Raw genomic sequence first — 15,291 nt, 5'->3', positions numbered from 1 at the left:
TGTGTTTATCACTTTAATCATGGGAGCATTCAGGAGTTTCATTTTATATCAGGATTCTTTTGATTCATAATATATAATGTGTCTGTCTTGAAGAACTGGCCACAAACCTAGAAGCACACCTCATTCTGCTTCCTCTTCTGAATATAAGGCAAAACAACACATAGAAACCCTGCTCCAGTCCAAGTTGAGTGACCAAAAGCAATTAGAACAGCACAAACTACTCAATTAACATTTTACTTATATTAAAAAAAAAAGGAAAGAAGTTCAGTTTAGCCTGAGATCTTAGGCAGATCAAAACATTTGCACATGTGTTCCAGCGTCCTTTTACAACTTACAATCAAATAAGACAATATATTGAGGGCAAGAGAGAAGAGAGAAGCAGGGAACACATTTTCCTCTGTTTTTGTACATCTAGCACAGAGGGGTTCTGCAACATAGATCTTGGCACTATGGTTAAACAAACAATAGACAGGCATCATGTTAGTGGCTGAAAGTGCTCCTTACCTGCTGGAGGTTGACCTCTGCATTCAGTAACTCCTCTACTGCAGATGATGGCATGGACACATTATGATACAGGAAGTCTGAGAAAGTCTCATTGTCAACCAGGAAATCCCGAAATTTCAAGTCTGGAAAGTGAGAAAACAAGCAATGTTCTGGTCACAGCAAAGCCAAAAGGAAACTCGTATGAGAGCTCTGAACAGGAAAGCAGAGCTGATAAATGGAGGATAGGGAATTACATACACCATGGCACAAAGGGAAAAGAGGACGTGCTGGCAAAGTGCTCTGAAGCTTGACAAACTTTAGAAATGTCAATCCATGATGTCTTGACCTCAAAAAAAAAAAAATTCCCTGCCCTCAAAAACCCACCAAAACAAAAACAAAACGAAACAACAACAAGAAACAAAACAAAAAACAAACAACAAATCCCAACAAAACCCCACAACTCACCTTTAAAAACAGCTTCCTTTAACATCATTATTTCAGCTAAATTTGAGCATACATACACAGAAGCAAGATACATCAAGCTTCTACCCTGATTTGGGCTGAAACCCAGCATTAGATTTAATCCCTGTGTTGTTACTGAACATGAGACTGAGCTGGTGCATGGACCACCAAGGGATTTACTACCCTGCAGTCAATTATGTTAACAGGAGATGTATTTAATCATAAATTTTTAAGTTCGACATATGCAGATACACAGGTATGATACAGAATTGCATAAAAATCTAGAAAACAATCTTAACTACTTGGAACTAAAAAACATTTGCAGAATTTTTTCCATTTTCTCTCCCAAAAGCTTTACCTTCTCAAGCCATTGGTATTTCAGCTCCTGGCTTTAAAACAAATTTCTATCTTCATCACAGCAGCGGGGAACCATCTGGAAATTATAATCCAAGCACACTATTGAAGTCACAAACTTGGATCTTAAGAAACTGACCCTCACACTGGTTTAGGTTGTTTTCTTGGGTTTTAGTTTGGTCATTTTTTGTTGCTTGGGCAAGGGGTAGTTTTGTTTGTTTGTTTTGGGTGGAGGGTTTTGTGTTTCAGGGGATTTTTCCCCTTATTTGTTTTTTTTGTTATTTTCTTCATGAGACATAGAGAACAATTCTACCTTCATGATGGTGCTAATAACACCAAGATTGTGGGTTTGATCCTCCATATGGGCCTCACTTAAAAGCTGGACTGATGATCCCTGTGGGTCCCTTTCAACTCAGAATATTCTGTGATTCTGTAAATAAGCAGCAATAAGCTATGCCAGGAGGAGGTGAGAGAGCAAGTGCTGTAAGGGTGAAGACTTGCAGACTGAGCTAAGACTACCAGCAAGGTGTCATACTGTTCTTTCTGTTCCAGGAACAGAGGGCACCACAGCCCAGAGCAAATGGTGGAAAATAACGAGCTCTAAAGAGAAAGAAGGACACGGGAGAACCAAGAACTTGTACCTTCCCGCCATCGCTCCCAGAAGGAACAGCTGTACCAGGGAGACCTTCCCCCCACTGCTTCCAGAAGGAACAGCTGTACCAGGGAGCCCGATGCTTTTCCGGGGCCGGCAGAGCGGCCGCCGGGGGGGAGGAAACCACGCTCTTGCGGCACGAAGCACACGGGGTTACTGACGGTCATTGCTCCCTTATCTACATATCCAGTTACAAATTCCCCCTTGCCTTTTTGTTCCACACGAAAAAGTAAATCACACGCCTCTGCTGAGGCAGCGCGGAGGTTACTCTGGGGCAAAAGTTTCTCTCTCTTTCTCCCTCCTGTGCCATGAATATGCTGGGTTTAAGCAGGACGCGCAAACGCCCCACTGAATGAAAAAATTAACCATCACCCCAACTCCCAGCCCAGGGAAAGGCTGGGAAAAAAGCCGGCTCCTGTAACAACATAAAAAAGTCCTTTTTTTTCTAGCAGAGGCTAAAGCACACTTCTTCACAGCAACTTGGGGAACAGCTTCCCCCACACCGATTCCATAGCTAATTCCTCAGTGTGTGAAACTCCCTAAACACTTCTGCAGCTTGTTTATTTTTTGGTGAGATCATCAACTGTGCAGAAACTCGGACAACGGGGTGGCTGGCTGAAGGCACAGTGGCATGCAGAAATCAGATGTTTGTAAGCTTTTTCATTTAATGTGTTTCGGTTAAGACATTTTTTAAGCTTCTGTTAAAGGGCCACACACCTACTTTTCAAATAAAATGGGAGCCAAGAAATAATTCTCCCACTTTTCTGTTTCCTCAGTGTTGTTCTGTTTTTGGGTTTTTCTAGGCTGTTTTGTTTGCAGATCTGGTTTTGAGGCTTTTTTGCCACATATTCTATGCAGGGACATATTCTACAGGCAATTGGTCAGGGACATATTCTATAGGCAATTGCAGGAAAGCAACCTGAACTAGTGAGATTCCTGCTGGCCTGTCTATAATCGTTATGAGAAGTAATAACAAAGAGCCTGCCATCTTCCACAGCTGTAAATAACCCACCCAGCATTAACAGAGCATTTATCCCCTGCCTTTTTTGTCATGCCTAGCCTTTTCAGACTTGCTCAGCATTAGAATTTGCTTTAAACCAAAGCTGTCATCCAAGATATGCCTACAAACATCTGAAGGAATTTTCATCATCATTTGGAGGAAAACACTAGGGAAATAGAACAAAGTTACCAAAACTGTGGGTTTTGGCTTCCAGCCTGCTGATCACAAACCCATGCTCACTACCCAGGACCACACGTGAAAGCTCTGCAAGACCAAGGAACTAAATCCCAACACCAGGGTCCCAGCTGCAATGCCCTAAGCAAGCAGCCAGTCTTTCTTACTATGCATTTTCTTCCCTACTCCACGTGGTCCTACTTCCAGGACTTGTGGGTCAGTGCCTTATGCAATCCTTCTCAATCATGGAGGCTTGCATAACGACTTGCACATGAAACCACAGAAAACCACTGAACACTGCAATGTCTAAATTCCGCCCCAGGATACCTCAAAAAGTCGAGTTAATAAAGGTTTCCTCTTGAAAACAGCCATTCCCCTCTTAAGATGACTGCTCCCCCACTACAACCTAAGGAAATAAAAGAGCACGACTTAAAAGAACTCCTCCAAAACCAGAAAACGAAAGAAACGGGCATGTCTTTTGAAGGCTAATACCAAGCATACACAATAATGCAAACACTTTGAGTGGAGGAGCACATTTTACCACCACAAGCTTGCTACTGCAGTATTTTCCTGCCATAAAAGTTCAGGCATCAAGTTACTCAAAAAATGTGAGGCACATCGTGTCAGCTCAAACAATTTTTTAACTCATGTGTCTCCTCTGATGCTTGAGAATGGCCAAGAGCATCATTACAGTCAGCCATGGCAAGCCGGTAAGCACAGAACAACGCAGCATCCAGGCAGCACATCAGAGAGCAGACTCTCCACCTGCTTTCTAACATGGACATGCAGCCTTTGCTTCCCACTTGCCTTCATCTCCAACAGAACATCAAAGGAGCTGCAGCCCCGCAGGCTTTCCTCACCACTATCACAGGATGTGGCCTCCTGGCTGAAACTGAGGGTCCCAGCAAGCAAGCCAAACCCCAGGCACAAATGTGGAGATGAACTTCAGGTCAGACTGAGCAAACACACCAGATCTGATATGAACCATCTTTCTTATTCAGTGGTAAGATTCATGGCAGACTACTTTTACAGTTTCAGTTCTGACACAAAGAGAGCAACAGCAGAACAACAGAGAATATACAGATTTTGCTTAAAAATCATGCAAATAACCCCCAATGCCAGTAAGTCTGGCAGGGATGAAATGCTTTTGTTCTAGTTTGGGCACACTATGGCAACACAACAGGAGACCGTCCCCATTCATATGAAACAAGCAGAAGAGAAGTCCATATCCTATGCTGGACGGGGAGAAAGATGCTTCATACAGCCACATAAGGAAGCTTCCAGCAGAACTGAGAGCTCTCTGACCTGAAGGTCTTCTGCCTTGACCACAAACCCTTCCTTCCTTCCTGAAGTCACCAGTCAGGATTATATAACCATGTGTGGCAGCATTTCACAGCTACTGTCTTCATGAAACACAAAGCTGTCCTTCATTTCCACACAGCTCAAATAAACCTTGGGAGCTGCATTCTGGGCATCAAACTACAATTCTTGGATTTTCAGACTGTAGGGCATGTCCTACAGGACTGTAACACTGTTATAAATATTTTTAAGATTTACATTTTTCTGACAGCCTGATTTTTTTCAGCACCTTCATTCCTGAGCACGATGTTAGGCCAGTCAGTCCTTGCTTGAGAAATCAAAACTTTGTGACAACAGAAAAAACCCCCAATAAACAAAACCTACTCATGGAGTTCAAGATATTCACATGAATTCATGGAGAAAAACAACCTCCATGCTTGCTATATTATTGATTAAATTGAACATCAAACCAAATATGTGCATTTAAAAAAATAGCAAGTCAGTGCTGTGTGGGGTCTGTTTCATGCAGACCAGAACCGAAGCACATACTGTGCAGTGAAGAAAGCATCTGTGGTTCAAAAGCCACAGGTTTTTAGAGCTCTCATTCCAGAAACACATCCCCAGTTACTTTCACAAGCTTGAAAGATGGCTCAAAGAGCAAGACAAACCATAGCTGGGAAACAGTTTTAATTTGCTGATCTTACTACAAGTATGACCATACAGGTCACATAGTAAGCAGTGATAATTTCCAGCAATACAGGGGAGATCCACAAACAAGCAGAACAAAAAATCCTCTAGGGGCAGGTTACAGAACAAGACTTTTCTCCTCAAACTTCTCTCTATTCTGTCCTGCTTCACTTGAAAGTACAGCAGGCCCATACCTTCCTCCAGAAACTTAATGTTGCAGTGTCTTTTAAAATTAAACAGTAGGCTTGAAAAACAAAACCCCATGGAAATTGTGGCTACGTTTTTCATATCCTGAACACTGCCTTCCAAAAATAAAAGGCATGCAAATGGTATTTCAACATATCTCTATCCACAGGAGAGCACTAAGCTCATCAGGTCTAACTTTAATTTGTAGGGTTTCTGTCCAAAGCGTTTGCACCCATAATCCTCAATATACCAGCTTTTCAGACAGTTTAAAGGTAACAAGTTCACTGAAAACACTAACAGCCAAATCTCCTTCCCAGCTTCATATATCATGACTCCCTACAAAGAACTGGTGTGAAGGAAAAGGGACAAGAGACTTCATGCTCAAAGTTAATTCACCAGCTACAAGGAAAGCAGGACAGTGTATCTGATCTACAGACAACCATTTATCATCAGGATATTTCACTCACTACCAATGGAACAATGCAAGGCTGAAAACAATTATGCTATTTTCTTTATATTCACTGCAGTTGTATAACTTGCTAGCCTTTGGCTAAGCCTGTATTTGTCACAGTCAAGTATTATGGCAACAGAGAAGCTGGAGTTAAAATCTCACCCTTATTTTTCACCACAGAAACTGATCATAGGGCAACCCAATGTGCAAAAAATGAAACAGGCTTAAGGAAACAACTTAAGTATATTCATTCTAAAGCTTCAAGAAGAAAATCCTGAGCAGAGCTCTGAATCACATAGTATTACAAGTGGCTGAAAATTCCCCTGCATATTTTCACAAAATAAAGACCAACTGCAAATTTCTCAGCCTCTGAACTGGCTTGTCAGTCACAGAGATGACAGATCACAGATGTGACCAGATGCAATACTTCATTATTGCAACAAGATTATTTTCAGGAGTGGTAAACAGAACACATTTAGGGATAGTACAGGCTGCAGAGAAGGTCCTCTAAAGATCAAGTTAAGCTCAGGGCGAGACGAGTTCTTGTAAAGAGGCAGAAAGTAAAGCTTTGCTGTTAGGATTGGATTTTCATTGCACTAGAAATATTATGCCCTAAATAATAAGCAGCTTTTAGATGTTTTAAAACATCAACTCAAACAGCAAAACACATTTAAAACAAATAAACAAAAACCACACACACAGACTAAAATCCAAATACCATAGTCACATCCAGTCCCATACCACTGCTCTAATAATGAGCGCTGGTGTGAGCATACAAAGAATGGCATTATGTTATTAAAAAAGCATGGAACTAAGCAGAAGTTTAAAGAATAAGCTGTGACCGAAGAGGACTCTGTCCAAAATTCCTTGCACTTGAGCAAGAGACCTGAAATTGAGTGGAAATTCAAGTAACAAGAAAAAGTATGGCTGGACATTTAAATCAAATGATTATAGTAGCAGAAGAGTTCTTGAAAGCTGGCTATATGAGCATGCATCTGGGAGACTGCTGGTTCAAATGTAAACAGGAGACACTTACATCAGACCCATCCTGAATCCCCAAAACAAGCAGGCAGAACCAAGCCAGCAGTAACCTCCTACCTTATCACAGCACCAGCTATCCAGCTGGAAGAAACTGGCATGGGTATAATGAACCTTAAGCAAAATGGCAGTCAGAACTTCCCTGGACGAGGGCACCCTGATTGTCCTGTACTTGTATTTGCTGCTCCTTACACAGAATGGCTAACAAGAAAAGCAAAAGTCACTCTTCTGGGTGTGAAGACACATCCTGCCAGATATCCCTTCCTCTCATGTGTCACAAATTCAGGGAACTTGACTCATATCTAACATTTCTAAAGTTTAACAAGATATTAAGTCTGCAGTGAGCAGACCATAGTGGCTCTTGCTTTTCCTGCATTCCAGAAGATCTGTCACTTCCAGATTTAGCAACAAGTCCTAATGCTCCTCATCTAGCACATTGAAACAGAAGCCACCTCCAGAACAAAGAGTCAAACCAATCCAAAAAATGCTAAAGATTAACAACAATAAGCAAATTATTATAGTGCAATTAGTTTAACCAGAAACGCTGTTTACTTCCACTGAAAATATACCTAAATTATTTCAACCTCCCATGATTGCTTCCTATATTTCCATTTAGATGGTCACTGCAACATTACCCTTACAGATAGTAATTTGGGTTTTCTTTGGAGTTTCAAGCCCAGTGGAAATGGAAAGGAAAAAATCCTAAAGCTTCAGTACTAAAAGAAAATATCGTTTTTCTCTGCCTAGTTTAGTGCAACCTTTGCAACCATTCAAACTCTTCACTACTATAAAACAGGCTGTTGAGCAACAGCACTTCAAATAGTTTAAGAACTTTTTCAATCTACAGGAAAGACTGAAAAACAGATGCTTAATAGATAAGGATTGCCCAAATTCACATAATGGCTTGGCTGGAGATCATGTCTCTTACATCCTAAGTATGACACTACACTGCTGTTCACATCAGGATGTTCCCACCAGACCCTGCTTTAGTAATCTCAATTCATCCTTCAGGTTGGCTTTCTTCTGTACTGTCAATATACTAATAATTTCTTCCATTTGGTAGTGGCATAACTTGCTAAATGAAAATACACGTTGGAATATTTGCACCACTGTGTTTTATACAAAGGATTGGAACGTTACTACTAGACACAGAGACACAGTGCCTTCTGATACTTTAGAAAACTGGTTCTGTGTACCAGAGTCACAAGTCAGTGCAACTACCTGAAGAAAACAGTGTGAACTGCTGAAGAGGTCTTCTGCAGTATTTCTATGGATACACTGGTAAAATTCTTCACACTTTAAGGTAGCAGCAGAAGTAACATGAAAAAGAAAGAAAGATCAAGACAGTTATGGTCTTAAAGGACTATTTCATTTTCTTGATTTGTGTTCTCTGGCTTTACAGCACACTTTTCTCCACCCTGCTAGGCAGTGGACATGTGAACAGAGTCAGGTAATAACACAGGGGATGGCTGCTGACTGTGTTGTCACATAACTGGGCCTTTGCAGTAACAAAAGTTGTTGGAACTAAGCACTCATGTCCACATTTTGTCTCAAGTAGCAGCACCCTTTTTTTCCCTACTGCTTTGAAGTAGCATTTTGGTGAGTAGGCAGCAGCTACTACTTTTCCTAAGGAGCTGGTTGGCACAAGTCAGAACAAGCACTCAGACTTCAGATATTGCTGTCTTTGCAGTGATCTGTCTTTGTCCCATCAGCAAATCTCCTCCTGGCACATGTGTATGCTCAGTTAGCCTCAGAAACAGTCCAGTTATGTCTCAGTTGCAGTTATTAAAATAGATTGGAACTACAAGAACCTTCTGAAATACAATAGTTTATGCTTAATAAATTCTGACTGTCTGTGGTCACACAAATCTTCTGACAGTGTCTAGCAAAAATACATCTAAACACTAACTGAGGTAGTATGTCCCTCAAAAAGATATGTTTAGAAGAACAGAAAGGTTCAGAGAGGGGAAGAATTCCTATACAAAACACCAGAACTCACATGCAAGGATCTTGTTTTAAAAGGGTCTTTTATTGCACCAACCTTAAAACTAAAGCTAAATTAGAAAGAGAAGGAAACTCTGGCTGTTTACAGAGGATGTGTGTCACAGAACAACCTGAATCTCTTTCACATATACCACAAAAGGGTGCTGCCAGATCAGCATACAAAAAAAGCTAGAGCAAGATCTTCAGCTGATACACAAGCTGCATTCCATATATTTTCAGACCTACACCAATTTTTCATCAGCTGAGGATTTGATGCCACACAGAGCTAAGCAATATGTTGGTTTTATAAACTCAGTTAATTGTTCACTCTTAGTAAAAATACATGAGGATGTACATTTACTTTTAATTCTGCAGCTGTTCCAATTATTTCCAAAGGATTTTTCCATAGTTTTGGAAACAAAACATACGGACAGTATAAACATAAAAACTGTAAAGTGAACTAAAAGTGTATCTCAAACAAAACACAATCACTACTCAATAAAACACAGTAACACCAAAAACCCCCTAGGACTGGAAGTGACAACTTATTGCAGTTTGTTGAAGCTGCAAAAAAAACCCCAAACCAGCAACAGGTGGTAGAATATTTTGTTTTATTTTACCATGATCCTGGTATTAACACTCTTATTTAATGACTAAAAATATTTAAACAGAATAGTGCCTGTTTCCCATGAGAAAGGCTGCCCACAAAAATTGAAATGACATGAATTTTCAAAAAATTCTGTTAGGTAGCAATCCATCCTCTTGCCTGTGTGAAAATGAACTTGATTCACCATCAACGTTGTTTCAAAGCCATCACCTTTTACTGCATCCTGACTCCACTGGAAACTGCCACAGCCTACTGTGCTTCAGAATGAGCGCTTCAGTTCCTTAGCAGGTGTTTATTTATTTAGCTCACAGGAATGCTGTAAAAATTAGGTAATCAGTGTTTGTAAAACATGCTGTAGAAAAAAAAGTATTATTACTAGAGATGGCTCCAAAGCTGAATATTAACTTGAGAAAGATGTGAGGTCAGATCCAGATTATGCACTCTGGCCTCAGTACCAATCAGACACAGAAATGGGCAGGACTTCTTCCAAATAGGGTAATTTCATGATCATCACTCTCATGAGAGCTCAGGCCCATGGAAATCCCCCAAGAAAGCTAAACTTTTCACCAGACAAGGGTTATAAATTGCCAAGGGGACTGCTATCACCAAGCTCAATGTGAAAAGTCTACCCTGCTGTCTCCACCAATTTCAGACTGTAGCTTAGAAAAACCAAAAGCAATCTTCCACAAAACAGGCAATTTATTGAGATTTTGAGATCAAAAGTTAATGAGAACAAATCCAGAAATTTTGTCAGAGTGGAAAACAGAAATAAATGCAAATTGAAGTTAACACAGAGTAAGTTTTTGGCAACATAACCCTAGTATTAGCAAGCTGTACTGACTAAACGGCATACAAAAAGAGATAATAGCCAAGTGTGAAAGGTGTAATTGTTCACTTAGCACTCTCCATTTTATGTGCTGACTTAAAATAAAAGTCAGCGTTGACAGATCAGGCTAAATACTAAAGAAAGCACCCAGAACTTTTTAACACTGTCCTGCTTCTGCAGCATTTACTAATTACTGACAAGCACAGTAGGGAATTCTTGTTTTCTTTATCATTATGTCTTTATCTAAACAAGTTACCAGCAAGATAAATGCAGTGCCTTAAGGTATGGCAATTTGGTTTCGGTTGGAATATCTTTGTTGCCATAGTTACGGGCGCAGTTGACTTCCTTATATGCGGTCAAACCTTAGCTGGAACCATCGGGACAGCTGGTCCTACAGTAACCATATTGTCAGTGCAGCCTTCCTCTGACAAGTTTGCTATTCTTCTTGTGTGTTTTTAACAGGGTTCATGCCATCTTCTACAATAGGACTCTCAGAAATATTTTTCTCAAGCTTCTGTAAACTAGCATAGCGCAGACACCACAGCAAGGCCTGACGTAACACTTCATGGGTTTTTTCAATTGCCCTCTCACATCCATACACACCTACCTAGAATCCAAGCTAGTATAATTCTAAATTCACTTCAAAAGCATCTCAGCAGCAGGTAGGCTTAGACTAAAAGCAGGTACTAAAGCCCAGATCTACAGAACACAGCAATGTACATTATGCTGCATATGTTTACCCATCTCAATCTCTAGGCAAAGTCATGTAGCAACACCTGTTCATGAACAGTCCCATGGGAAACAAGTATGATTCTCCTGGGAATAGATTTAAGGCTACAGCAGACCTTTGTACCTTAACTTCTATCAAAATAATTTTTTTAGTTTAATCTTGTCTTTGGCTTCAAAATATTAAGGAAAGCAGAAGTAGGCTCTGTAACAGCATATGCAGTTATATTAGTTATAGCATGATATTTTCTGAATTATGCAAATATGATACTGCCTCGCTAATTAAAAGCTACATATATAACTGGCCAACAAAATAAAAATGGGATCAACACTGCCCTAAGAAGTCTTTTCTGCCTTTGCATATCTCTTGACTGTCAGCCTCCCAGTTTCAGTTTAGAACCAAAAAAAAAGAAGTACCCACTGGAGTTACACAGAGACTTTGTCCACTACCTAGAGTAAGGAACTAAAAATGTCCTTCCAATAATGTTTTTAAAAGGTTTCTTCCACATCTGCAGTTGCCTACACAACTTCCATTTACTTAAAATCCCAAAATCTAAGGGCATATTGCCTGTTTAGTAAAGCAGAGGTTTGAAGAAAAAGTGAATTAGGCAAATGTGGGAACACCACCATGGGTACCTGAATCTCTTACCCAACCAACATAGTACACTACAAAACCCTTTGCGCAATCCAAGTACACAGTATTGGCTGCTTGCTCCACTTGCTTATCACAACAGCCTACATTGGACCAAAGCAGAAATCACAGCGATTCCCACACTGTCCTGGGCTCCCCTTTCTGGCTGGATGCTTAGGGATGGGAGGAGGCAACCAGCAGGAATACCCTGGGGAGTTCTGCTGAGGACTAATGAAAACTAACTGGTACTGCAAACACAAAGGGGGGTAAAGTAGCCTTCCTACCTGCTCCTGTGAGTCAAGGTCTCTCTACTGATACTACAGGGCAGCATTTTTGGCAACATTGTTCCCCCAGGCCCAAAGGAAAGGATGTGTACGTTACTATGGAGCACAGTATCAGAGAACCTAGTTTGTGTATTTATGTGCCAACAACAGGAATGCCCCCCTGCCACAGTTGGTGGTGGCATGTTTCTGGGGGTGAAAGCCACCTGGACATGTGGTTTGCTAGTCCTCATTCTAGCCTTGGTGGTTTTTGCTGGGGTTCTTCCCAAAGGAAGTCAGGGAGGAAACCAGTTTAATTAGGGAGGCGTAGGCAGGCATAAGAATCAATCTCAATGTTTAGCTTCAGGGCGTGGGGTCAATTTTGTTAGGGAGAAGACACCAAAGATGGAGTTAGCCATCACCTTAATGTCACCCAGCAGATAATGTACAACATCCTGTTTCCTGGAGCACCCTGTAGTCATACAGGAGCGACACAGCCACCAGAAAGCCTCTCCCAAGGCTGCTCTTTAGCCCAAGCCCTCTATTATCCTTTATCTGTTAAATGAAAGAAGCACTAATAGCACTGACCAGACAGGCTGCAAACTCCTTCAGTCTCAACACCTGTCTGTACAGCAAGGTGCAACAACAGCAGACAGTGCCACTCAATTGATGTTTCTCCTGCACCATGAGCAATACTAATCCAGCAACCAACTGAGACAGGCAGGCTATGTGTGGAACAATAACCTGATACCAGATGCAATTTCTTAGACGATGTTTGTTTCTCCCTGACTATGTCATTACTTCATTTTTGTTTGGATGGATTAGTTTCAAAGAACACAGAAGCATTCTCTTTGGGATCACTGAAAATTGAGGGCAATGAAGTAAATACCAGCCAGACTACCTTAAATGTGCTACTGGTAGCAACAACCAGAGAAGGTGATTTAATTATACCTCTTGATTTATTACCCTGTGGCACTGCAGAACAAAGTATTTGGGAGTCCTGTAGACAGAATGAAGAAATAAAGAAAATGTGTCTCAGACTCAACAGCAAGGGGTATCTCCACCTTTCAAAACAGAAGGAAAGCTTATTTCTTCCTAACACTTTATCTGCTAAAATGGCACTGAGGTCAGTTGCAAATTCAGTGCCTGCAAGCAGTGATCCAAACCTGCCCCGGCTGGCAATCCCAGCAGCCATGGTCATGCTCTTGGAAGTGCTGTCACTAAGGTCTTTGACTCTATGTTCTGATCTGCACTCTGCCTTATCACGAGTGTTGAAGACCTTGGTGACATTGCTGCACAGAGATGTAACTAGTGCTGGGACGGAGAGGGCACCTGGCACCTCCCTGCAAAATTGATTATGTTAAGGTATGTGTGTGCCTGCACGTAGATTTCACTGCTCAGGGCTTGCAGTAACAGCAGTGCCTATAGAGCGTGACAGCTGCCTGTGCTGAACTCCCTCACACCACCAGGTAGTACTTTATCCTGGCCAAAAAAGTGCTGCATGAAGCAACTGTGGACTGTTCCCTACTGATAACACCTTCCCCTCCCTCCACCAGAGAGCTCTTCTCTGCTGCTCCTCAAACTCCTGCACAAACAGCCCTGTTATGAGGCTCTGACCTCATCAAGAACAGCTTGAGATACAAAACCTATTGGCATGAGTGCATAGCATGGCCTGAACGAAATATTAGTGTCCTACCTTGTTTTTATCAAAGACACTGACTTGCACATACTTGTTAAATAATCTTCCTTCCCATGGGTTCAGCACACATCTAATTTCAGATCAGATGACTCTAAGAGTCACACCCTTAAAATTAGTTTTTGAGTGTTGTTTGAAAGAAACGTCAAGTGAAAGGACTTTAGCATATGCTTTCTGAACTAATTCAGACTTCAGAAGTCAAATACAGACATGCATGTTCTGCATGACTAGCGTTAGAAAAAAAACTATACCACAGCTCCAGTTTATATACCAGCAATGGAAGATCACCTCCTGGAAACACATTTCAAAATCATAAGGCACTAGTGAGAAGTGTGAGGCAATGAGAGAGCTACAGCGACTCCAGCAGAGCCCACATCACACAGCAAGGAGCACTGAGTCCATCCCACAGGAGAAGCTACAAAGCTGCACCTGTCAGCACCACCAATTCATATAGCTTTATGTCCAGGCCAGAGCTAGAACACAGAGGGTATTACAGCATTTTCAGTTTGGTTCATCAGGTAACCAGCCCTCCTGTTAAGTGGGAAACAACTGTATGAAGATGGTGATTTGGTGGTTCAGGGTATGCTTACATCAGACATCCACTCCAGCTGTCTTCTAAGGTTTCCAGACTCACTGGAGTGGAGAGGATTTGCATCACTCACAGCACATTGTCAACAGGAACTGAAGGGTTGACCTTCCTTGCACATGAACCTAAGCACTGCTAAGTACAAATACACAAGTACTTCTAAGGTTAGAGGATGCAGTTTCATGCATTCTATCAGAGAACACAGCAGGAGTGGGCAGTAGGGACCCCAAGACTGAAGGCTTTGCAAATGAGCATAAGGAGGACAAACAGGCTTTGTTCTCCAAAAGCCTTACCAACAATGGACATTCTGTCATTCCAATGACATAGAGGTTTGGTTTTTTTGATTACACATTTGACTATGATCTGTGATGACTCAGTCTGAGGCTTGTTTTTGCAGTCAGTACTCTAGCCTTTACAGTATAGAGAAACATGAGCCTTCTGACTTTCAATGTGTACAATACTCTGTATGTAACATGTTTCTCAGAATCACTCCTTCCCCCTAACCCTTGCCAGCAGCAAGAGCTTAAGCTTATGACTTTTATAGTTTTCCTGTAAATGTCTATGTCTGATGTTTACTGTAGGTTTCAATACAAAACACCAGTATCTACTGCCTTTGGATTAGGTAACTTCCAGACATTACTACAAGCACAAAGTGTAAAATCCACTAACAACAGTTATCTGTCATTCTGAGGAAGTGAGCTTGTTCCCACAAAATGACCAAATCAAACCAAGTGTTTGAAGACATTAATGAAAACAGTATTAAACTTCTCCTTAGCAAATAGTCACCTTAGCTCATTTTGGTTGTGTTCATTGTGTGTCCATCTCTGTGCAAAGGGTTCACTCTGCATCCTCTACCCCCTAAAGCTGCTGCAGATTTAGATAAAAGCATAAGGATGCCACTTGACAGTTCTCTGGTGACACAGATATTGAGGTCAGTGAGAAAGTGAGTCCCTTACAAAGTATTGACTAGTGCTCAGTCAGTAGACTACAGTATTATCTGCAGCTCTGATCCCATCAGGATAGAGGAGGGTTAAATATCCCAGACAAATACCTTGCACAGTTCATGTCTGTACTTATATCCAATGCCTATCTCCCAGCCACTAGCAATACAGATTATTTTAAAGTGATCTGCAATGTACTGAGCAACACAGGAAAGGATGTTAAAACACCAGTTCTGCTTTAAGTGTGCT

General features: G+C 41.3%; 1 protein-coding gene across 6 annotated transcripts in view; it reads right to left on the bottom strand.

Annotated features, from left to right (window-relative positions):
• The window catches only part of ABCA1 (ATP binding cassette subfamily A member 1), an 89,362-nt gene that overhangs the window by 47,462 nt on the left and 26,609 nt on the right, over window positions 1-15,291 (bottom strand). For 5 of the 6 annotated variants that reach the window (XM_071579937.1, XM_071579935.1, XM_071579938.1 and 2 more), the window contains one exon: window positions 505-626. In XM_071579937.1, the coding sequence (XP_071436038.1) occupies window positions 505-626 (122 nt within the window). Of the gene's footprint in view, window positions 1-504; window positions 627-1,303; window positions 1,354-15,291 lie in introns of those variants that run through there. The other variant, XM_071579940.1, reaches the window with a different exon arrangement.

This window comes from Pithys albifrons, chromosome Z (assembly GCF_047495875.1).
Source record: "Pithys albifrons albifrons isolate INPA30051 chromosome Z, PitAlb_v1, whole genome shotgun sequence".
NCBI lineage: Eukaryota > Metazoa > Chordata > Aves > Passeriformes > Thamnophilidae > Pithys > Pithys albifrons.
The sequence above is the reverse complement of the archived record's forward strand: the minus strand, read 5'-3'. Positions and strand labels throughout refer to the sequence as shown.